We start from the raw sequence: 26,297 nt of genomic DNA on the forward strand, positions 1-26,297 counted from the left end.
TGTTAAGAAGTGCAATGAAATCGGTATGATCGAAAAAATACCAAAGTATCTTTAATGTGATGGATAACAGGCATTACGTTCTTTGTGGTGGCATAAAAGGTTCATATTTGGACTTCGACATAGTACATCCTGTTGTGACGTCATAATGAGTGATACTCGATTACTCGACTCGACTCGAAGCATATTACGTGATTCAGAATCGAATCACTCAGGTACTCGATTTTGCCCAGCCCTAGTTATTCGACTTGCCATGATAGACACCACATCAAAGTTCACACAAGTTCAACTACTCTGACCTATCGGCGATGAACTCGATTACATCCCGTCTTATTGTTTCCGTCAAAAATATGCGATCTTGAAAGGCAAAATGTATGTTCAGAGGCTTAAAAAGCCATTCCGATTCGTAATCCCACACGATCATTTACCATAATGATAGCGAGGTGATAATCAGGGTTTTGACAAAAGCCAGAGTCGTAATCACTTCGCAAGTGACAACTGGCGCTTGATAAATGCGTTAACTTCCCCACAACGCGCAGTCGTAGTTACCAGGAGGTGTAGTTGATATTGAATACTGTCACAGCAGAGCCAGTAAGAATGCCTAACTTAAATACGGCGAGGTATACTAGCCGTGAGGAATATCCGTATTTGGAAAACAACAACAATCATATGGCTCATTGCCTCACGGAAGATATGTACAAACGGTTAAGAGCAAGGACAACACCGAGTGGATTCTCAATCGACGACTGCATTCAAACAGGAGTCGATAATCAAGGTATACAATTCACAAACTTGTGAAATGATGCAATATACAGTTTATGCTCACTTTTGGCGTCACTGAGTGGAGAATCAATTGTTCGCTTCATGGTCGTGGGTAAAGGCACACAACGCATTCAAAATACGGCGCTGTTGCGTAATACATTAATTGCCACTGCGCTATACTGCAGTAATAGGCATGGATCATATATAACGCTCATTATCTTCAAGTTCGTTTTATCACCACACCATGAACTTTATTTCTGTGTAACACAGGTATATAGCATTCAAATAGTACTTTTTGATATCTCTATACCAACGTCACTAACCGCCGAACTTTGAAGGAATCATCTTTACTTTATTTTGTTTTGTTTAATTTTGAGAGCGATTTTATTTTTTCTGCACGATGCACCCAATTGCAGTTAAATAAAAGAGACTATGAAGTTGGCACGTCCTTGTGAGAGTACTGCCATGGCCGTCAGGAATTACGAGCTTATAGAGGAATTAAGCGAAGAATATCCTGAATTTGCCGTTCCTGAGCATTTTGGTCGAATGAATCGGTTCTCAGTGTTATCATGTGTCGGAATTGAGCGGTGCCGACTGTAATAATAATTATACGACTCGTTGTGTTTTGAGTGTTGAATAACACTCAATTCTATTTTGAAGGCTACCCCTTCATTGATGACGGATGTGTGGCTGGCGATGAGGAATCTTATGACGTGTTTGCCGAATTATTCGATCAAGTAATAGAAGCTAGACATAATGGATTTAAGAAGACTGACAAGCACAAGACTGACTGCAATCCGGATAACTTGACGGTACCTTATTATATTGAGAATTAGATTTGAGCACGGCTACCTTTTCCCCAGCGCTGTTTTGTTAACGGCATATCTAATGCGAGAGATGATCAAACTAGTAAGCGTAGCTGCTCACAGTGCTCAGATAATGCTGTCAATGTATACTCAATTACAAGTAGAAGTAGCAGAGCTACCTCAAGTGGAAGTAGATAAAGAGAGTATTAAAACTACTCGAATGAGTGGAATGGAAGTGATGGAAACTTATCACTACTACTTTCCACTTTGCGGAGTCAACAATATAAAAAGGAAGTGGCATTTCCGCCTAAAATGTTTCAAGTAGAATCGGAGGCAGTCTGGAACACAGCCCGTGAGCAATTAGTACGGGTATGCGAAGCATACTAACATACTTGGGTCCTCTAAAAAATAGAAGGATTTCGTTATACTTACCACCTCTGCCAATTCCCCATTATAGTTATATTTAAAACTTACGAGTTGAACGAGTTAGAATAGTTTAATCTAGTGACGATAATCTATATTTGCTACGTAATGGGCATATCTATTCTTATACTTGCTGTGTAAAGTGGAAGCTGGCAGTTCAGAGGAGACTAGAGATGACTTGAAATGCGATGTACATGGCCGGAAATGCGCCGGAAACACTTAGTAGAAAGACATGGATTTCTCCCCAAGAGGGTTGCGGATTTCTTCCCAAAAGGGTTGCAAAGTAAAACATGTTTTAAGCAAAGTGTTTCAAAACACCGTTGGTTTTAAATGCAACTCTAACACCATTCCTACTGCGTAGGTTGGGTAAAAAACGCTGCACACAATATTTGGCTCGATTTCAACGGGTAAATGTGAACTAAACTTGGTGTGTTGAGGTTTTTAGGCAACCGAACAATTTAATCAGTGAATGCCTGGAATCCGAAAAAAAGCCTTCTCTGAGCTTTTCCTGGCCATAAGAACGGGTACGTGGGGAATGAGAAACCCAGAATAATCTTCGACACGGAATGGAACCTGCGCCGCTGCGCGCGGTAGGCGCTTATCGCCGCCACTAAGCTATCTTCTCCGCTCTACTTTGTTCCGTAAATAATTTGGCATTTTATCACGAAGGGCGGAGAGAACATGGACGAAAAGTACGTTGTGTCTTCTCTCGTAAAATGCAGTCGAAGCATACGAGGACTCTGTCTTCCCCCACACTGTTCCCGTGCGGAACGACGAAAAACTGAAGAAATCGTTCGCGAAGGTATTTCGGATTGCTATTCTCCCAACCGGTTACTCCGGTTCAACTCGGTGTCCGGACCTACTCAATCACGAAGTTACTTGTTCTTCAAATGTATGAGGTCTAACGACAGAGGATGTATTAGGACCACCCCAACAGTTTTAGTGAAGTTTTTAAGATATATATTGTATATGATCTAATGACGATATCAGTTTGAGACTTGACAAAGCCGAGTACCAGAGTGGTTCGATTCTGAATCGAATTTTAGGCGTCGAGCCCAGTATTCGAATATTATCACTTATTATGACGCCATAACAGTATTAAAGGTAGGGAAATTTGAAATAGGTACCTTTTGTCTTACCACAAAGAATATATTGCCGGTTCTACAACGCGTTAAGCTTGATTTGATATATTTTCGACCACACTTATTCCATTGCACGCTATTACAATGCGTTTAGTTGATCACGACATCACATATATCTCTTATCCATTAACGCCTGTAGCTTTGTACATGCAGGGTTGTAATGACTCGAGTCATGACTCGACTCGAGTCCGACCCGAGATTTTCTGATGACTCGACTTGACTCGAGTCATTTTCTCAGAGTACTGAAATGACTCAAATCGACTCGAGGCAATCTGTGTATTGACTCGACTTGGACTCGAGTCGTTGCGCATGACTCGGACCAAGTCATTTGACTCGAGTCTCAGACGGCCACGACCGACATTTCAATGTAATTTCGAAGAATAGTAAAGTTGAAACACTGTTGGTATTTTGCCTATTGGTACTGGTACTTAAAAATTCGGCCACTGTTAAAAATTGTTAAAACTGTTAAAACTGAGGAAAATTTTATATTTTAAATGTGAAACATTCAATATCTCTAAATAGAGGTATATAAGTGGTTCTAACAAGACTTTAACTCGAAACTGAGCCATCAACGCAATGACTTGGACTCGGACTCGACTCTCTGCTCGCTGACTTGGACTTGGACTTGGCGACTGGTTGATGAATTAGAAATGACTCGACTTGACTCGGGTCAAAATTATAAAAGTGTGATTGACTTGTGACTCGGAGCCTTGACTTGGTTACAGCCCTGACTGGATGTTACTGTGTGCTGCGATACCCTCAATTGTGGATTAGCCTACTGCTTTTCACCATGTACAATAGTATCGAAACTCGACTTGATTGTTGAATTAATTTTTAGTGGTAAGTAACTTATAATTTCAGTACTCCAACACGTAATGTCTCACTTCTCCAGTCGATTCATTATAATGATAGTAGTGATGACACACCCGTCTCAGCCAACATTAACTGCATGCTCTATCGTTAGTCGAATTTCGACAGTTGCGTTGGTACCTCGTGTGTAGAGGCGTACGCGTGGGAGGGGGGTTAGGCCTCGGAAAAGAAACCCTCTCCTTCTGAAATGCTGATTCTGCCTCCAATATTTATTAGCTCTTTTTCAATTAGGCGAGTGGCATCAGACTGTTGCGTTTCGACCGCGTTTCTCGTATTTACCCCGTCCTGAACGCGAACAATCAGTCTTGTGGTAGATTTCTCTTTCGTGACTCAGCGATAATTTAGAGTTCGTCAAAGGAATGCAAATCAACGTAAGGGACCACTGAGTCCATGTAGAAAAAAACTACTTGAATACTGGGCAAACGTAGAGGCTCTTTTTTACTGACCCACCCTGCAAGTAGTTTAATGTACAACCTCTCATTAAGATTGCGTAACGTTGACGGTGAGATAATAAAGTCTATATCGTGAATACGTGAAGGTAAATCACGAAACGTGCGACATATTTGTTGAAGGTGTTGTGTAATTTTGTTTAGAATATTTATGTAAAGTAAAGTATATAAAATCTTTTACGTCACGATAACGTTTATATTTTGTAGCATGCGTTTCAGATTTTATTGTTCTTCGGGCACTATCTAGCTGACTTGAACTTAGCATCCTGATCTTTGCAACATTTACTCATTGTGTTCTAGCATTAGCAAAGGTGGACGGACAACTGCGCGGCAAGTACATGTCGTTGCGGGAGCTTTCGAGTGTGGAACAAGCGAAGCTTCTCCAAGAAAAGCTTTTATTTCCTAAACCGACATCTTCTGTCATGTCATCCAGCAATATAACACGCGACTGGCCGGACGCGAGAGGAATTTGGTAGGTTTATCGTTATAGAAATAGATTTAATGTGGTGAAAGTTGTAAACGATGGTGTCCCACCCGTGCTGTAAAATCTTGGTATTCAATTGGTTAGTATCCATATTGAAATAAGCCTGATAGTTTTTAGTTGACTCTCGTTGTGGGTAATCGTCAGCAACTAGTACAGAATAGGAAAGAAAATTGTATGCATGAACAATCGTTCTTTTCAACTCGATACAACCTGATTCTGACACCGACTTATACCCAGGCAAAAGGCGCTAATATATCTGCTACAATTATATCCAATCGACACAATGGCTTGTTGTAATCAAGTCACTAGGTCCGAGTCACAAGTCAATCTCGCTTCTATTGTTTTGACTCGAGTCAAGTCGCGTCATTTTCAGTTAACCACCGAGCGTGATGTCCGATTCCAAGTGAACAATCAGAGGGTCGAGTCCGAGACATAGACACATAGTCAAGTCATTGTGGTGACTGTTCAGTTTCGAGTTGAAGTCTAGTTAAACTCACATTTTACAACTCTACTTGGTGACTGATATCGACAGATTCGCATTCATAGTATACTAATTTCCTCACTTTTAACAGTTTCTGGTCGCATTTTCAAGTACCAGTACTAATAAACGAAATGTCAACAGTATCGGACGTTTACTATGCTTAGAAAATACGATGTCTTTGTCTTCTTGTTCTCAAGTCATATGACTTGGTCCGAGTCATGCGCAATGACTCGAGTACAAGTCGAGTCAATCCACAGAATAACTGAAGTGCTGTAATTGCGTCATTTGGCGTATTTTATAAAAATGAACCGAGTCAAGTCGAGTCACTAAAAATTTCGCGACTCGGGTTGAGTCATGTCTCTAGTCAATAGCCTAAACCTGCACAATGGCATGGTGTTTCATGACAACAGCCATAGACAACAGAGGAAATGGTATGCGGAATTAAGTCTCGAGTGCGCGATATGTGTGTGTGTGTGTTGTTCGATATTCATGGTGTTTCAATCACATTGGTCAATTAACACCAGGCCGATATTCTTTATTTTTGATTCCGTAGTTATCGACTTCTAGCACGGCAGACCTCTAGGCTTTTATAAGACGCCACTTACGCGGATCACTTATCAAGGAGGAGCCTAGTTAAACCTTAAACTTAGATAGGAATTCTGGAGTCGACATCGGTCGGACTGGAGTCCACAACCCGCTGGTGTTGCAGCCATGGATCATACCAGTACGCGATCTCGTCATGAGTGCGCGGTTCCTCTGTATATATATGATTGCGGCAATATCACTCGTTTTAATTTTCATGGGAAGAACAGTTATTTCGTAAACCTTTGTCCAATTTAGGTATAACGAGAAGAAAAACTTTTTTGCGTGGGTCAACGAAGAAGACCACCTTCAAGTGACCTCGAAACAAAATGACGGGAACGTGAAAGAAGCCTTTTGTCGATGGTGTGAAGGGATGACGGAGGTTACAATAACGATTTTACCATGATTGCAAACTCATAGCACTGTGTCCCCCTATTACATCGTCTACTTATACTAGAATGATCTTATGCGTCTTATAGTAAGAGGTGGTCGGTAACAAAGTATATTTCCAGTTTTTGCGAACAATCAAGTAGATTTTGCTTACTGCAGCAATTGTTTATGTTTTAGACTAGGCCTACTTCCATCTGTACTTGACATTGTTAGGCGGAAATACTTATTTTGTAAAGTAGTAAGTGGATCTGGAATGCTGTTGATTTACTTTTATGACTGACATCGTCATGGCAACCCGGCGAAACAGTCCCTCCGTCCCTCTGTCACGAATAAAATAATACCTATTTGTAGACTAGGCGGTCATTTTGTATTAGTTCCAAATATCCATCCTGCCCTTTTTAAAGTGACCACCCGAGTTTACTGCTAAATGTATGCGACCCATCGACCAAATCTACTTCTTAAACAACTTGAGTTATTTTCAGGTTATCGTTTTTTAATTTTACCTAGTGCACCTGTGTCTCGGAAAAACGTAATTCCAGTCGTAATTGAGTAAAATATACACGTTGCTTCGATATCTACTTGAGTAGCGATCACTCCCTATAGTTACGAGCAGCGATGGGAAAATCGAGTACCTGAGTGTTTCGATTCACAGCCGAGTATTATGAGGCTCCGGGTATCATTATGACGTCTTGAAAGATGTGCAGAGTGGAAATATGTACATTTTATAATGCCAGTTTTGAATCACATGACCATACCTATTTCATTCTGCTCAGTGACATTGTTTTGGGTAGATCACGACTTCACAGAAGCTTTGTAACACATGTTTCGTGTGCTGCAATACTACCAATCCAGTTTTCAATATTATGGAAACTGTTATTTTCATCGATAAATTAAAGAGATTCGTTTTCCTAAACATAATAGATATGCGAAAACTAGGAATCGCCAAGTTTATGTATCAGTTCCACTGCGGTCATTGCCACGAATTTTCCAATGACTTCTTTACCTCGGAATCAAAGCTCATAAGTACGAAACACGCGCATCCACGTCGTACAATTATCTTATGGTCGACGTAAAAGATCATCGCTATGTCAAATATTGCGAACCTGACGTGTGGAACAGTATCTCGCCGGCTATCCCGCTGTCGACGAGCATGCCCACATTCAATTCGGAATACAGGCAATTTGTACTAAATGAATAGTAATCCGCCGTCGAGATTACCCGACCAGCACGATATGACATATCGATCTCGCCTTCCGTGACATGCAACCTCATTTTGTCGCTTGCTTTCTATATTATCCTTTTTTTTTACATTTCATTCAGTATGCATGCCTCCTCTTTACATCGCGTTGGCCCAGGTGGGTGTATGATTTCAAAGACTACTCCAAGTCGTCTGGACACCTTCCTATATTTTCATTGTATCGCAAATCTGAGCCGATAAAAATTGCTAATAAAACCGAAATTAGGACTTGTTGGCAAAGAGCCGAGAATGTGATGTCTCACTACTCGACTCGAATCATTAGAAATAATACTCTATTCCAGTGGTTCTCAACCTGGGGGGCGCGCCCCCCTTGGGGGGGGGGGGGGGGGCGTGAGAGCTTCTGAAGGGGGCCGACGAAGCGGTCAACTACAAACATTTTTCGCGCTCTGCGCGATTTACCTCCAATTCACGCGTGTTTCTCTACATATAGACCTATTTTCAAATTTTTGAATTCTCTCATCAACAGTCATAACCTTCCATGCCATCAAACAATCTGTCGAGGTTGCTAGCATCCCCGTTGGATGTCGTGATACGACGATAAGGGGGGCGCGAAATTTTTCAATATCATAAAGGGGGGCGTGACTGAAAAAAGGTTGAGAACCACTGCTCTATTCAGAATGGAGTACTCGAATCATTTTGATCATTGGGAATTTCTTATACTTCTCACATATCAAGCAGAATTATTACTTTCAATAACGTAAATGAAAGAAATCCTATGAATTGACTTATACAATTGAAATTAATATAGGCCTACTATTAAATTGTATTTTGAAGTTCTGTACCCCCAAGAAGCCCTTTGAATTAACTTATGTGGGTGTATATGGTGCATGCGATTGTGTATGGTCAGTCGGCAACGTTTTATATGGCACAAGAAGAGTGATCTTATGTATTTTACAGATTGAAAATCACATCAAATCCGACGGATGGGAATTCATCTGGAACGAACATCTAGGATACATCGTGTCGTGCCCGAGTAACTTGGGAACAGCATTGCGTGTAGAAATGGGCATGAAACTACCATTGCTTTCGCGACAGCCCAGATTTGAGATGCTGCTGAAGAAATTAAGACTCCAGAGTGGCGCAACAGGCAAGTGCAAATTACTGGGATAGAAGCTCCCTGCGTCTTCTTATACTATAGTGATTAAATAGGCTCGAGCTTATATGGTAGGGTTGGCAGAATCGCGGTCAGGCGTATATATGTTGATGATATATCTATATTATTGATATTTTAACGGTTGAGGAAAACTATGATTAATGCAAGCGGTTTCCAATCTGGAGTCATCGGCCATTTTAGGGGGAGCATGACAAACTTTGTCCACTCACCTAAAGCAAAAGAAATAAATTAACATTTAATAAAAATGCCAGTACAGCAATAAGCTCCTTCATGATATTAAGTTTATTTTGTTCCCTCCACCACCAAACGAAACGTTAGACACTGTCAAGGCAAAATCAACCTTATCTGTCATATTAACCGGATATGTACTAATTAATGTAATCTCATGTTCAGTGTATCTTTGTCTTTGTAAATACCGGTTAGTGAATAAACCATTTTTCAGCTAAAATAACATTTCCTAATTTTCACAACTTTCAAAAACACGGAGGAAATTTATTTTTTCAAGGTCTTCAAGGGTTTTAAACATCTTGCGTTAATTGATAATCCTGCTGTGTACGATCCCCATCCATTCTCTTAGATATATAATCGAAATCTCATATGCATTCCACAGACGAAAAAGAAGGAAGCCCGATTAGTGTTTACAACGCAGGTGGGTTGGGATATTCCGAAACGGAACTAGTTCAGACCGTCATCGACGGAGTCGAATACTTGATTTCAATGGAGAAGAAATTGGAAGCTGGCGACAATGTGGAGTCGGAGATTGAGGCGCTAAAGCAGAAATGACTTATCCGTTAAATTTCATAGATATCATAAATATCGTCAACTTGTGGTTTTGATTCAATAAATTCCCAATTAAACTATATTTGATTCAATAGAAAATGATTTCATCGCCTGGCATTTCTTTGCAGTGGCTCACAAAATGCATATGTGAGGTGGACAGATATCTTCCAAGTATAGGCAGGTCAAATTGCATCAAGATATCATCCAGGGATAAATGTTTTGAATGTCCGGATCAGAGTTGTTGTTCAGCTTTTTCAAATAAGACCAAAATAGAATTATCGCCACACATTCCATATAAGGTTAATGCATTTGCAAAAATTAAAAAGAAATGTAACTAAATCAAGTTCAATTCATATCAAATCAGAGTTTTTTCTCATGAGCATAAGCATGAGAATGGCAATGTTTTCACCCCAAGTTTGGCTTGTTTTGCATTATATAGTTCCAGAGGTGGTCAGTAACGAAGTACTTCTACTTTTTCGAAGTACTCAAGTAGTTTTCCTCTACTTCTGGTACTTAATCAAGTAGATCTGATTTTCGCTACTTCTACTTGGAAATATTTTGTGATCTACTTACTTACTTTTCGCTATTTTCATTTTGTCAAGTTGAAGTAGTTCAATCTTCCAATCAGGAAGATAGCCTGAGGAGTTTTGGGGCTGTTTCACGGAGTATCAACATTTAATTTTCATAAAAGTTTAGTAAAGCCCAGAATTTTCGTCGCGCCTCGCGCGCAGTGCTGAATACGGAGTCTCCAGTATGATTTCACGAAAGCATCGGTTGATATAATTTAGGTGGAGGGTTGACGTGGTTCCTTTCACACCACATTGTCGCCCTTCGTTCATATCAAATAATTCATCACAGTATATATGGCTCATTATAACGTTTGAAACTGATGTTTCGTAATCTAACATTTACTTGTCATATCGTAATCTAGCATGTCCATGGCGTGTCCAAATCTGGAAAAGTGGACTCTGACTTTGTCAGTTCCAAAGCTGTTTTAGCATACCACCTTTGAAACTTCATGGACAAAAACATGAAATACATGTTCTGCTTTTAGAAGTAGTATTTATATTTCACTTTCAATTCCCAGTATCATATAGTTTTAGTTATAATTATTGTCAGTTCTTTTGTCTGAATAACATACAAGTATAAAAGCAAGTGCAGTAATGTAGGCTTACCATACGTCCTCTTTTAAGAGGATTTGTCCTTGTTTTAGACTTTTTTGAAAGTGTCCTCGGTGGACGCCCTTTTGTCCTCTTTTTTGAGATTTTGTCCTCTTTTTTGAAATTCTTGGTCGGATTTAGACCAAATTGCGAGTGATATGTCGCAAATTAGCACAGAAGTGAAGCTCCGGCGGGTATTTCGGAGTTAAAAACGGTAATCTTAGCTCTGAGCGGAAAAGATGACCTTTTTTTTTTAGTCAACCGATCACAAAGTGGGAAAAATTCAACAGTTTTTGAGAATTCTACTCCGGTTTTGCAAGTTGCAAATTTCTGAAAAAGTGTCCTCTTTTTAGATTTCCAAAATATGGTAAGCCCAAGTAATGCCTTCAATTTCTGGAAATAAAGCTCCACAATATGGCATTTTTACGGTCCACCATATTTTTTATTAACGTTTACAAATAGCGCAAAGTGTTTACACCGTATCCAACACACCACCTCCGTATTGCTCTTCGACTAAACTACGGGCCTTATAATATAGGGAATGGCGCCATACCAGGCTATTTTCTAAAACGTGCTGCTCGAGAAAATAGAGGATTAGCATCACATTTCCATATCAATACTATCATTTCCATCCCATGATGTGGACGAATACTTATGCTATCGACAATTGGATACCTGCTGGTTTGCATCAATATGAATCAAGCTCGTCACCTATCGCATAGCTCAATGTGCACCTTTTTACAATCCCTGTGAACGAATTAGGATCGTTTTCATAACTACTTACTTACTTGAGTACTTTTAAATTTAGTCAATTCTACTTCTACTTCTACTTCAAGTAGTTTAGGTTGCTCTTGGAAGAAGTACTTCTTCTCGTGCTTGAGTAAATTTTTTCGTCGCTACTTCTACTTCTACTTGAGTAGCTTTCTTGACTACTTTTTCCACCTCTGTATAGTTCTCCTGTATCATTTTCAGGAAAACCTGAAATTAGATTAGAATTGAATTCAGATCCTAAAAACATTTCCCCAAATTAAATTTAAATTAGGTCACCTGCATTTCACTCTATAATTAATCCAATTAGACAACAAGAATTATCTAGTAGTCCAAGTTTGGTCCACACACCACGAACAACTGATAAAGAGAAAAGTTTCCGTCGATTCAGCTATTGATGTAGCGTTACTCATTCGGATATGAACCATTTAATCGGCGGGATATGGACGACATATCGAAACTAGTCGATTGGTGAAGCTTCCTGGCTTATAATTGCCTAATTCGCAAAAATAAGACATTTAAATTAATTTTCACATCAGAAAATAATGCATCGTAAATCTAGTTCAGCAGAGAATATATTCATAATATTTCTAGTTATATATGGAAGTACCAATATAATTGCTTTATTATTAATTACCTATAAAATTAACTGGCTATTTGCAGGAACTGCACTCTGATTTTTCATAACAATAATACTTTCGATTTTGGATCCCAGTACAAGCTTTCACTGAAAAAATTGATTCCCCTATTAACGTGTACGTACAACGTACATGCATGGTAGCCGGATATTTTCACATAAATTGCCCTCACGAACAGGAACGGGAATGCCTACAATGGTCTCGCACGCAACGACAATCGCCAATTCACAACGAAGCACGATGATGGTTCGTCATCAGATTGCGCGCTTCTCTTCGAAGGAGGTACGCCACATGCGGCGGCAGCAACCTGAACGGAAACTTCAACAAAGCAGGCAGCAAGGGAGTCTGGTGGTGGAGCTCCTCAACAGAAACTACAACGAAAATCTTACGAAGGAGCAGAAAAAGGCAATCACAGAACTCAAACAGGAAGAGAGCATCGTAATCAAGCCTGCTGATAAAGGAGGAAAAGTAGTCGTCATGGACCTGAAAGACTATTTAGAAGAAGGCTACAGACAGTTGAACGACTCCGTGTCGTATCAGAAACTATATTGTGACCCAACGAAAGAATACACGAAACGATTAAAGAAAATTATAAAATCCTTGGATATGGAAGAAGACGAGAAATCAAAGATCAATATCCCGTCTGATCCCTCTCTTGGCCGCTTCTATCTTCTACCGAAGTTGCACAAAGAGAATATTCCTGGACGCCCCATCGTGTCATGCAACAAAACTATAACGGAAGACATATCTGGATACGTGGAAAAACACCTTAAACCGTTGGTGAAAAGCACACCAAGTTTTTGTCGTGACACCACGGACTTTTTGAACAAACTCATGAATGTCAATCACATAGTATCAGGAACGATATTAGTCACCATGGACGTATCATCCCTGTATACAAGTATTCCTCATAAGGATGGCATGGAGGCTGTGGAGAGATCTCTTGCAGAAATTGGACATCCTTCAAAGAAAAGCATCATGGAACTTATCGGCTTCACGTTAACTCACAACACGTTCGAATTCAACGAAGAGATCTTTCTACAGCTTCAAGGAACGGCCATGGGCACGAAATTTGCTCCGCAATACGCAAATCTTTTCATGCATCATTTTGAGGAGGATTTCATGGAGACACAAACATTGCGGCCAATATTTTATACGAGATACATCGACGACATTTTCATGATATGGATCCATGGAGAACAGTCACTGAAAAAGTTTCATGATTCAATAAACGACTTTCACCCTAACATTCGTCTGACCATGGAGAGCTCGATGACTGCAGTTTCATTCCTCGACACGCTTGTCAACATCGAAGAAGGTCGCATTTTCACGTCACTCTACCGTAAACCAACGGACTCTGGTAAGATTTTAAACTACCACAGTTTCCATCCAGTACACTGTAAAAAAGGAATAGTCTACAGCAAAGCCCTTCGAATTCATAAAATTTGCTCGAAGAAAGAGGACAAAAATGAACATTTGGAAGTTTTGAAACACGAACTAATCAAATCTGGCTACGATCAACAGCTGATAAGGAATCAAATAAAAAGGGCCCTCAATGTACCACGAGAGAAGCTCCTTGATTGCAGTCGAAATCACAATGAGGAAACACAAGATCGCAGAGTGCCGCTGGTCACTACATATTTCCCGGGAGCAGAAAAGATCCGTAAGATTTTACGAAAACATCAGCGAATACTAATCAACGATCCGAAATGCAATGAAGTAAGAGAAGACCTATTTTAGCCATCCGGCAACCACGCAACTTGCGTAACATTTTGGTAAATAGTAGACTACCTCGGTTAAGACGAGAAAATGGCGTGAAAAATTGCGGACAGCCATCATGCAAGACGTGTGCTATTCTCAATCACAGCACCGTGATTACAAAAGGACCCGCCCGGCACAACATCAAAGGCCATTTTACTTGTAAATCAAATAATGTCGTATATTTGATTCGCTGTCGAAAAGGATGTACGACTGCATGGTACGTAGGAGAAACCAGTCAACCTCTCAACAAGAGAGTGAATGGTCACCGACATGATATCTCGAAAGGTAACAAATCGAAGCCTGTCGGTGATCATTTTTCTTCCGCTGGGCACTCGGAGCGACATGACTATCAATGTATTGGTCGGGAACATGGAAGACGCTACTCTCCGCAAGGCTACAGAACAAAAATATATCGACAAATTTGATACTTTCCGACAAGGGCTAAATATAGATAGAGGATGTATGTCTCACTACACCATGAATGCTTGACTTAGCACTTTTTGTTCTTTTCAAATTAGCATATAAACACCTTATCCAATCCGATTTTAGGCACACAACTCACTATTTGCATTTCAAATCAAAACTTGATATTTGTGTCTATGACGTCATAGAGTACGCGACTTTAGTATCTAGAATTTCTCATTCCCTATGATGTCATAATATGCATATGTTCAAATTGAAAATATTTTTGCGTTGCTCTTTTTGCGTTACTTTCGCTTTGACACCTGATGAAGGAGCAGCGCTCCGAAAGCTCGTGTAACTAATAAAGTTATATTCATTCGCAAGTGGACGTTAAATAGAGTGTGAAAGCTACTATAAGGTCTTACGAACAGTATATGGTAAGTTGTAAACTGAGTGTGCATTGGGAGCGCTACCTAATCCCGATTTACACTCAAGACAGTTTAGTAAAGCAGATCTGCGTTCAGTCGTCAAAATGCAGTCTTATATCATAGTGTCCTATTGTGATGTAGAGGCGCACACAGCCACATCGAACGGCTCACAAGTTTACTAAAAAATAGTTAACTCTAACCGATTATAATTATAGGTGGGGACGTGTCTTTCGGGAGTCAACTCGGAAAATAGACCCTTTGTCTTAGTCAACCCATCAATATTAGCAATAAATGTTACAAATTCCCTATTTTAATGAATGCTACTTCATCTTCTGTGACTTTTAAAATGTGTCATCATTTTCTGATCTCATGATATGGTAACCCTGATTAAATACGATGTGGTAGAAGTCTGGTCGGTCTTTACGGGTTTAGACTTCACTATTGGATATATTTCGCGCTTGAATCGCGTTTACTCGACCACTCCGCTATAAAAACTACTACTAATAATAATTTATTATTGCTGAACTATATTCGGGATCAAACCAAGGTTGTTAACAACCATCGGTTATGGTCTCACACCTATGCTTTAGAGTAGGGCATGGACGAATGGACTGGCTTTCCAGACCGATTTTTTTATTCATTTTTGGCCGAAGACCACTGGAATAGCCTACGTCATTCTCTCTGTTTGACCGAAAACAATTCACGGCAATACTCAATCTGGCTGGACGAGCGCGAAATTTGATAAAGCTGGTATCAATCCATAGCTATACCGCAGTAATGACGAAAGCATGAATTTTACTCTGCTCACAGCCCTGCAACCCACAATTTTTCATTGCAAAGGACGATGATATAGTTGGATTAGTCATTATTACTTGGTCTTTCCTTGATCTTTCGATAATATGCTATGTTTATCAGCTCGAAGTGATAACAGTCGCCATACTGGTTGTTTTTCTCCCTCCAAGCTCTTGGCAATATAAGTGACATAATCCTCCCTGCCGGAACCCCTCAGCCGCTCATTAAAATGAGATCGACAGCTACCTCATGTTACGTTTTGAGTCCGGCCTAGACATCGCACTATTGAGTCTATAACCTTTCCACGACTTGGCTTCTTTCACTATTTTATCTGAACTTTGTTTACTACCAACGAAATACCCACAAACATAATGTAATAAATATGTAGAACTTCGCATTTTCTACTACCAATTGCGAATTCTACATGCGGAAAAACGGTTATTCAATTTCGCACCAATGACAAGATATAACACTAAAATAGTATTAACACTACTATGATAACATCTACCAATGAAGTAAATCCTAGAACGAGGTAAGGAATCGTTTACAAATAGATTATTCCTGTACGAGCCCAAACCCTCGATTTTGATACAGATCACAACAACATTACAATATTTATGAGTTAAGTGAGCTTTCAGCTTCCTTCACGTCCCTAAATCGTGACAATGAGCTGACCATTTCATTTCAGAAAGGCGGAATACGTATGGCGAATTAATGGCGCTCACGAATTATTCATATATTACGTTTCGGGATGAGAAATAAAAGATCCTATCACTGCGTTATAAAATACCATTCAGACACCATTTCAAGATGTATGTTTATCTTAATACTATTATTTACATAAGTAGGTATATATTTATGTCTGTGAATCACCAATTCAAATTCAAACGTAAAACAGTCTTATCATGTGTTGAAAAGCATCTCGTTGGAGCGTGGCATCAAACTTCAAAACTAAATACAGTTGTGCCAAGCTAGAAAATATCCAATGTAGTTGATGGTAAGCAATATAAACGAGGATGGGTAATTCTAATATATGAACGATTTTATTGTAAACTCACTTATCTGCTACATGGAACGAAATAATCTCGAAACATAAAAATAACTAAACAGGAGTCCGCGACTTTTTTTTGCAATATGGACCTGTTCAAAACAGATTTTTTTTTACCGGACCGATATTAAAAAACGCAAATGTGTAACTTTGAAATGCACAGGTTCGCGGGCCCGCGGAAGCCGTCCACTGAGTTACACAACGTTGGTGCATCGAGACGAAAATTTCTTTGTATAGCAAGTAACCTAACAGACAATATATATATATGACAAAATACAAACAATAAAACATTTGAAATTACACCGTCAAATATAACTGTGTTTCCATAGACACGGACCGGCGTAAATCAAAACGTGATTTTATGCCAGCAGTTGAGTTGATATAATCTATTTTGTTCTTGAAGGTGGCGACGAAACATTCTTCATTGACTTGCTGTAGCTTAGATTATAGTAAACAACAAAACAAGTTGAGAAATTTGAGTTTGTAAGCGTATGTCTCATAGGTCCCATGGCCGTGTGCCTTTGGACCCACCGGTGGGGACCGATGATACGTTCAAGCAACAAATTTTGAACGTTTATAAATATTTGTTGAAAAGGCGGACGTTTATGTAAATGTCCGCGATAGGTTAAGCTTGTATCGAAGTGTTGGGACAACAAAAGATCTGCTATTCTCGCCAGAAAATTGAAGGGCTAGAGATGATTTGGAAATTTTTGATCCATCGGTACCACATCTCCCCTATAGCCTGCACATCAGGGGTGTCAAACTCAAATTACCTCGCGGGCCGGGTTCAAACCATCTGATCGCTCGCGGGCCGGACCATTGAAATGATTGAAATTCCATAGGCTACCCTTTTTTTGCTCGAATACTCAATTATTAAGCCTACACAATAATGTCTTACATTATAACGTATCATAGGGTTCTACTCAAGCAACACCTTTATTAGCGAACAATGGACTTAGCAAAATTAAGATTATGGCTGGTTAAATACGGTAATGTAAACTGCTAAAAGAGTAGCTTCAAGGACGATATACCGAATCTATATGCGTTATGACTTATGAGGAATATGAGGAATCAAAGCTGGTTCATTACTATTATATCGCGATTCGAGTTTCTCCGTACGCAGAGGCTCTGCTAAGTCACAAGCGAAATTGGGAATGCGTCCACCGATATTTGAATTATATTTATGTGTATCAGTTATATTCTCCATGTAATTTGCATATACCGGTTTCTCACTATGGCAGTTTCACTTCTCTGAATAACTACTTTTTGGCCCATTTTTCGGTAAAACTCGGAATTGAGTGTGCATTTTTTGCCTTCTCGGAATTGAACGTAAATGACGGCTCTCCCTTGCTGATAGTGAAACCACAACGCCACTGTCCGATGGTTATAATGTTGCCTATGTACAATTGAAGTGAAACAGTGAACAATGAACATACTCGACATTTTCTATCTTGAGGGATTATTTGATGACAAAGCTCAACATTTGTAAGAAATGTGCTGAATAATACAGCCATTTTTCAAAATAGCTTCGCGGGCCGGATGGAATGGTCTGGCGGGCCGAATGCGACCCGCGGGCCGTATGTTTGACACCCCTGCTGTACCTCAAGTTCATTTTGTTGAACCAACTGGGGTTCGCTTTCGTTCCTCTTCCGTACAGAATCCCGAAGATAATCCTTCGTCTCATCCGGCAATGCCACTTCGTCAATGTATCCTTCGATGGAGCTAAGCTCATCACCATCCATTATAGACAGGATATGTTCTGCGGCAGTTATGACGTAATAAACCTTATCCCTCGGACGTTTGAGCGCCTCTCTGAAAATCTGTGGAAGTTTACCGGAACTGCGGAGTTCAAAACAGTCGTTTCCAATGAGTTCGTGGTCAGTTGGTCTCTTTCCATACGACTGCACGACTATATATGTGTTGAGCAAAGCGACTATCAACTCCCAATGGCCATTTGATGCTGCCTGTTCGGCGATCGACCTTGCATCCTCTGACCGACATATCGATTTCAGTTTCAGTGTGTTGAGTCGGGACACACAATCTTCCTCCTCATTAGTAAATGAGCATGGTTTCTCTGTAACGTATGAACAGGATATAGCAGATAGTTCTGCCCTACAGTCGTCTATCTCATTTTCCACCTCACTTACTCGAAAGTTTGGCAGTGTGCCTCTGAACCCACCAGGGTATTCCGAGTGAAAAAAAGACTCAGCCAAAATACTTTTGCCATCGAAATGAACGAGTAATCGATCATGGGCTTTTCTACTTTTCAGTAAATTGTTGAATATAATGAATCTGCCCAAACATCGATTCATTGTGGATTTCCGCAGCATGTAGTAAAGAATATTTCGCCCTTCAACGTCCAGTTGGTTGAACGGAATGCGTTCAAAACCATCGAAATCGGAGTCTTGAATACAAGACAATAAATGCCAGTTTCTATGATTAATTAAAATTTCTCCTAATGCTCCGATATCTATTCTCCCGAAAGTATCGTCTCCGAGTATTATTCGAGTTTCTTCAAGATCTATATCTTGTCCGTCTAGAGTGCAAAGACAGGTATGTACGCTATAGTCTGCATCCGTCGGTTCAGCGTCGTCCTTAAGCTTATTGTTCTCTCCATCCCACAAAACATGATCACACGATGAAACGAATGCATTCCAGAACAACAGATCTTCTTTAATCCGATATTTCAAGATTCTAAGATTTTCCATATCGTTTGCTAAAATGGCCTCATCGGTAAATTCCGTCATTCGACTTACAAAGTGTGGGCTTGTAGTGACGAAACCGCAAAATGAAGCTATGTTTTTTGCCTGTCCTTCATCTATTCCCATCATCACGATAAGGAATATAACAGACCTAATTAAGTTGTCTTGGTTGTCGTCACCGTTATCTTTAGTGCCATCGTCACTGTTATTGTCATCATTGTCGTCACTGTTATTGTCACCGTTGTCGTCACCGTTGTCGTCACCTTTACCGTCAAAATACCGAAAGATTGGTTCATACCTTCTAAAATATGGAACTAGAGAATACAATGCTACAATCATCGTTATTGACTGCGTTGCTACAAAGATACCAAATCCCAGCTGAAGTAAACTGATGAAATTCGATGTTTTATCAACGCACGTGAAGGTGTTGGACGAATTGCTCGCCCGTATTTGAAGAAGATCATTTGGAATCTCACACGCTACAATCAGGTTTTCAGATGTTGCTTGATTTATTGATGAGTAGAGAACTAACGAACAGCATATTGTTGTCCAGACGAGAACAAAGATGCATCGCCTAATATACTCCTTCCAGATGTTAGTGCTCTTATTTTCTTTGAACTGTGTGTTTAGGAAACGTCTAAAAAGTATCTGTATATTTCTTCGAAGGATGTGATGTTTGTCCTCGGAAGCAGCCGTTATGGGTAAAATACACGAATTTCGCATCTCTACAGAGGTAATGTTCAATTCCACGATACTCAATCCAATTTCCGAAACGTCTGTTAGCCCCTTCTTAACACCAGTCGCATGTATCCAGTAATTCGTCAGTATAAACGTAATGATGGACGCCCCTAACGCGAGGAAATCACCGTATCTTATGTGCCAAGGGATGCTCGTGTAGTTGCAATAAGAGTTAACAGTGTCGAACTGAGACTGTTCCAAAATAAGTGGTTCATTCCGCACATCACTCGCAGGCAAACAGTTGAATTCCAATGGAGGGAAAAATGCTGCCACGAACACTACAGCAAGACTCCCTTTGAAGCAATAGTCTCGCCATGTTTCCCACCATGGCTTCAGTTTCAGAGTATAGAGTGTATCTTCTACGCTCAGCAGATCAGAAAATGACATTTTCTTTTAATATCTACGGCATAATTTCGGCCAATGACTTGTCTCTGTATATTGAAAATATAGTTGGTGAAGTTTTCAAATGATTTGACACTTGATGGGTCCTTGAGTAGTTCCGTAGTTCGCAACAATTTAATGCAATTTAGTAATTCACGCAATTACTTTGTATCAACTAACATTGTTACCCGTATTTTAAAAAAAACACAAATAATCCTACTTTGAGACAACATAAACTATCTGTATAATATGAATTACCAGAGCATTATGTACAGTTGGTATAATCATTATTAATTGCGACGTGGGAAATTATATAGGGAGAAATTTCAGAAAAACGTTCCTCCATGGTAGTGGTTCTCAAATCTATTAGATACGCCACCCTTGATGATACCGTAAAAATTCGCGCACCCTTATCGCCATATCAAAAAATATTTGGAAGAGCAATCAGAATGTTTGCAAATCCACCGCGTAGTTAGATCGTATAGAACAGGGGCGGGCAACTCTCCGGTCGGCGGGCCTGATATTGGATTACAGAATCGATCCATTAATCGCCTATTTATCCACCTATAAAAGGAATAAATGGTATTTAATGCAATCTTTAAGTTTAAAGCATATAGACGAAAAGCAATATTAAATGAATTTATTAACGTAATGTAGCCTACTTCAACGGCTGTTCAAGTCAATCAGAGATCTGTGGTCGATCAAAGTTGTCAACAAGTTCTCTGAACTCTGTCTGCATGTCGGACATGAAAATCTTTAGCGAAGACTGCATGTGAACATTAGTTATATCGGAGCGCAGCCTTGTCTTGCTAATGTTCATATTCACTTTCACGGTAGAAACTCTCTTTGGGCCGCTCAAAATCCCGTCGCGGACCGTATGTTGCCTGTCCTGGCATAGAAGATTATGACTATTGAGAGACTTTTCAGACGTCAAATTCGAACTACATAGAGATCAATAAGTACGAGTTGTAAGTAAATGGCGAAAAGCGCGAAAAAAAATTCATTTGGAAAATTTGCTAAAACACTCATGTGCAATGATTACACGAAGCACATATACATTTTGGTGTCAAATCCCTTCTATATTACCCCACTTGAGCTTAGCTGAAACGTACGTTAGCACAAGCTAGTTTAAAAACCAACGGTGTGTTCCGTACCCCGTACAGCATTGGTTCTTAACCTTGCCTCCAGCGCCCCCCAAGGGGCGCTGGCGATTTTAAAAGGGGCGGAAACGCTCAGGGGGCGATATGGGGGGCGCTGGGCTCAGGGGGACGGTATGGGGGCGCTGGAGAAAAATGGCTTCGCAGTAGATGATGTGGTGGTAGGACATATCCCTAATGAGTATTCAGAGCAAATTAACACCGAAAACGTCGTTATATATAGACTACAAAAGACATATAGGTTTAATTGTCCATGGGCGCCTAAATGACTGGCGCCGAATGTTCCTGTCTTGGCAATCTGAACCCCAGAAGACGAATTCCATCTGGCAGGGAAAAATTATATGCCAGTGAAGAAATACCAATTTGAAATCGTGTGCGTCTTTTAGTTTAGTACGATTGGGCGACAGGGATATCTAAAACTAGATATTCATGTTGGGCTATTCTATATTTCTATATTTTTCGCTTTTAGCGAATAAATTAACAATATGAAGTTATTGTTTCGCGTTATTCTGAAGTTCTGTACCACAAATCACTTGTATATTTTTTTGATATAGCAGACAGGAGGTCACTAAATAACATCATGCAACGAAGTGATACCAACGGGTTCGCCCGCCCGAATATGTTTAAATATTAGTTACGGGCAATGTTCCCTATAAGCTGCGCATGTGCGCAAATGCGCAGTGCTTTCATGGTCTCTGCGCACAGAAAATCCAAGTTGCGCACAAAAAATTCAAAGTGATAACCGTTCTTTTAGTCGTTACGCACTGTTTTCCAAGGGTCTGCGCAGTGAGCTGGTGAGTGTGCGCAGACTCGTCTAAAATTAGAGGGAACATTGGTTACGGGCCCTACAGTTTCCAAGACACCTCACAATGTTCGCTCTACATTTTGATGAGTCTGCGCACACTCAACAACTCACTGCGCAGACCCTAGGACAACAGTGCGTAACGACTAAAAAAAGGTCATAACTTCGGATTTGTTGTGCGCAACGTAGATTTTTTGTGCGCAGAGACCGTTTCAGCACAGCGCACTTACGCAGCATAGAAGGAACATTGCACCTCACTCAGCTCTACCAGTAAATCTGGTAATGTGAGCAGAGAGGACAAGAAATTGATAGCAATATATATGCAATTCACGATCTCATGACCGATTTTATCATGAATTATCGAAAGTTTTCGCGGTTCGCACTGGCTCGCTAAACAGTACAGCTGATTTCGTGGCAAAAGCGAACAACGTGATGGGGGGCGGTCGGTTTATCACCCTATGGGAGCTCAAGACCCAAGTTTTTTCGGGGGGCCTGACGAAGTGCCGTTTCATTCCTGCCAACGGGTATACGTCCGAAGATGTATAATTATTATTGAGGGGTCCTACCTTTTCAATCACACATCACTCAGCTCTACCGGTAAATATGTTTACGTGAGCAGAGAGAGGATAAAAATTGATATCAATATACATTCAATTCCCGATCATATTGATCAATTCAATCATTAATTATTGGAATTTTTCGCGCTTCGCGCGTCTAGGCCAGAATAGCTAGCTCAGTAAATGGACAGTGGACACCCAATGTAGATGACTAGTATCAGCAAATAGCGGATAGCTGAAGGGGGGTCTGGGGGCGAAGCCCCCCGGAAGTTTGGTTTATCTTATATATGTATTTACCACCTATTCATTCATGCATTATAGAAAATTTTGGTACCTAAGGCAACCAGGCCACACAAACTTTGCTGACCATCGAAATCACGCTACGGGTATCTTGGGGGCGAAGCCCTCAGAAGTTTGGTTTATCACGCTATGGGTGCGCAAGGCAATCGTTTTTAGGGGGTTTGGCGAAGGGCTGTTACGGCCCTGCCTCTTACTTATTGTCTTTATTACATTCCTTACAATATGAGGTTGGGGGGCGCTGGAGCACGATGATTTTTGAAAGGGGGCGCTGGAGGAAAAAAGGTTAAGAACCACTGCCGTACAGCATTCAAATTTGGCACTTCTTCACAGGACAAACGGGACCATTTTTCTCTACATGTCGCAGGTATTCGGCAAGAGAATAATTAAATTGAGTACTTTTGGGTGGCCATAGAAAACGCGTCTTAAAAGTGGCATTCTATAAAATGTGTCCTAATTGTGTATACTCGTAGTAGTTACTTCGACGTTGTGCGCCACTTCGATCTTCGATATTATACATGGCATATGACCTGACCTTAAAAAAAAATATAAATATCTACTCTTACGCACTCTACACAGTTGCTTGACAGACGGTCGATAAAAGAATTAGCTAATTAAGTGCATTCACCAGTTGCTCTAAATTCATGGACATCTTCTGATTGGTGCTATGTCCGGTATCAGTCAAAATCTAGTCATCTACGCATTTCTTCGGTGATATTTTTGCCAATGTCGATTTCGCAACAGACTTATGGACAGTAAAGCCGTATGTGCTGTGTCACGGTCTCCAGTTTCAAAGCCAAAATCTTCTATACACTGTTCCCTCTAAGCTGCGCGCGCGCGGAATTGCACAGTGCTGAAACCGTCCAAGTTGCGCACGGAAAAGCCGAAGTGATAACGAGGGCAAGTTTTTGCAACTTTTTTACAGCTTCCAACAGATTCCTAGGTACTCAGAATCTATGTAAAATTATGTTTTAAGCTGTTTGAAGGGATTTTATTGTGCAACCATTTTGCAACTTTTCTCTATTTTTCAAACCAATTTTTACTGCCACTTTTCTCGAATATTGCATCAAAATGTAAATGAGTGATTTAAAAAATGCTATAAACTAGTTCTAGTATGGTTATATTCTCTTTGATTTGCTATATGATGGAGTAGCTGCATCTCACTGTGTTATCTATGAACTTCAACTACCCCTGCCAAGCAAGACCGTGTCCGATTAATTTGTAAATAGATCGCTTTAGTAATTCTGTAGTTTAAATTTGAGATAGTTAACCATTTCATGGACAACCAGGCGAGACCGCCGAAAATTACATTTTCACTGAGTCACCTTATTCTGGCTATTCATTTTGTTGAAGTCGCCAAGAATGATTAATCTGCACCACCTTGGGTCAAGTTTGCAGACCTAGGGGGTGTGGGGTGAGTTACTTGACTTGTTTTAGGGCGGGGTTATCGCTATACTTTTGGCTTTTTGGGGTGAAATTATTCCTGCATTGCGTAATTTTCTTGCTGTGTACCGTGAAAAAAATATAATTCTTGGCGGTCTCGCCAGAATGTCCAAGAAATGACAAAGAAACAAATTTGACAGCTCTGCAGGAACTAGGTTATACAACAGATCCTTTCGTGTAGGCTATATCACATCCTACTAATTCAACGAAAATTATGAATGCAACATTTTACCACAACTTTTGTCAAAATTAAATGCAACTTTCTCCATATTTTAGTGCAACAAAAACTTGCCCTAGTGATGACCCTTTTTAGTCGTTGCGCACTGTTATGCAGACTCGTGAAATATTAGACGAAAAATTGCTCCTATGTTGTTCCGAGACAGAATCTCCGAGGCTGCTATCGTCTTAATTCTTCAAAGATCATTCGAAATGGTGTGTTGGATTCAATGTGACATGCCCAATCTATGAGATATTAATTGCCTATGTGTCTGAACTCGTTGGCCTTTCCAGTTAGGCTATACACAAGGGGTCATCAACACACGGCCCGTGAGGTCATGTTCTGCGGCCCTCGACCTGATTTGAGATTTTGGAAGAACGCTTGGTAAGGCATTTATCTTAAAATGCCAAACTTGATTTCAGTTCGAAAATATTGCAGTTGCTGTTCAAAATAAGCTACTCTCTGTGCCCAACGTCACTATATTCCTTCCTAACTGATACTGTTTCGGCGATAATAATAGCGTTTCATGGAGAAATAATTAGCAGATATGAATGGGCAATTGGGCATATTGCCTTGACGTGCAATAGCCCAGAAACTGCTATTAAGAGCAATAAGCTTAGAAAATGACTTAATGCTTCCCGTAAGATCAAGCTTTACGAGGAGCGATATTTTTCCAGCAAATACCGTGTCTAGGTAACTAACCATTAGACCAGTGGTTTCCAAAGTGAGCGCGAGCGTCGCTGGGGGCGTTCGCGAGCGTGAAGGGGTCGCTGGCCATAAAATGGGCGATTGGGGGGGAGGGGAGCGCTGGCTATAAAGTTGTGCGGCAGGGGGCGGTGTAGGTTTATAAGGTAACTGCGGCGTAGTGTCGAAACGACTGATAAATAAAGCAGCTAAATACGCAGTAAAATGTAAAATCGATTCATAGTCAGGGCAATTCAGGGTCGTCCGTCTATTTAACCAGCTGTACCGGAAAAGTCCATTGTTACTTGAGAAAGTTGATCCTGCCCATCAAAGGACTAAATTAGCAATCGACAGAATCCATAGAAAACGTGGTTCCTTGTGCGGTGAGAACTACGAAATATTTGAGCAGGTATTGCTCACTGCTCGGTGTGATGGCATTTTTAGAGAAACTGTCTTATGTGATTTTAATCCCTGTTCCAAACGATCCTGGATTTTCCACAGTAGGACCATGGCCTTCGACACGGCGTTCCGGTTGCGAGAAACGATATCGCTTCTACTTGACGGGCATAAGTTATTTGCCATAATTTATGAATAGAATATATCCATTCTTAGTGATGATGAAATCTGATAAAGGTGAAAATGGCCTGTCTGGATTCGGTGATAAGCCAGTGATATTTCACCGACATTTTGCGACACGTTAACTGTTCCAATTCTCAAGCTTGCATGAGCTACCGGTCCAGATCGAATACCTGATTTTGATACAGAAACATAAATCAATCATCTC

The 26,297-nt window shown here is 40.3% G+C and overlaps 2 protein-coding genes across 2 annotated transcripts; both read left to right on the forward strand.

Moving 5' to 3' along the window:
• The first annotated feature begins 512 nt into the window (after positions 1-512).
• LOC145443319 (creatine kinase B-type-like) lies at positions 513-9,618 on the forward strand. The gene is made up of 7 exons (XM_080321300.1): positions 513-772; positions 1,420-1,571; positions 2,658-2,790; positions 4,750-4,921; positions 6,255-6,378; positions 8,542-8,731; positions 9,369-9,618. Exons 1-7 carry the CDS (start codon positions 595-597, stop codon positions 9,539-9,541), a joined length of 1,122 nt encoding a protein of 373 aa, XP_080177426.1. The 5' UTR covers positions 513-594; the 3' UTR covers positions 9,542-9,618.
• Positions 9,619-12,290: 2,672 nt separating this feature from the next.
• LOC145443520 (uncharacterized) lies at positions 12,291-13,844 on the forward strand. The gene has a single exon (XM_080321476.1). The coding sequence runs from the start codon at positions 12,291-12,293 to the stop codon at positions 13,842-13,844; it is 1,554 nt and encodes a 517-aa protein (XP_080177602.1).
• Positions 13,845-26,297: the final 12,453 nt, after the last annotated feature.

This window comes from Botryllus schlosseri, chromosome 7 (genome assembly GCF_051294905.1).
Source record: "Botryllus schlosseri isolate E-star chromosome 7, Bs_hap1, whole genome shotgun sequence".
NCBI lineage: Eukaryota > Metazoa > Chordata > Ascidiacea > Stolidobranchia > Styelidae > Botryllus > Botryllus schlosseri.

What these genes read in the sequence shown, in the direction of transcription:
- LOC145443319 (XM_080321300.1), top strand. Translation starts at nt 595, where the DNA reads ATGCCTAACTTAAATACGGCGAGGTATACTAGCCGTGAGGAATATCCG. An exon ending in GCAATCCGGATAACTTGACG is followed by an intron (nt 1,572 to 2,657) that starts GTACCTTATTAT and finishes TTTATCACGAAG; the next exon opens with GGCGGAGAGAACATGGACGA. An exon ending in GGTGTGAAGGGATGACGGAG is followed by an intron (nt 6,379 to 8,541) that starts GTTACAATAACG and finishes TGTATTTTACAG; the next exon opens with ATTGAAAATCACATCAAATC.
- LOC145443520 (XM_080321476.1), top strand. Translation starts at nt 12,291, where the DNA reads ATGCCTACAATGGTCTCGCACGCAACGACAATCGCCAATTCACAACGA.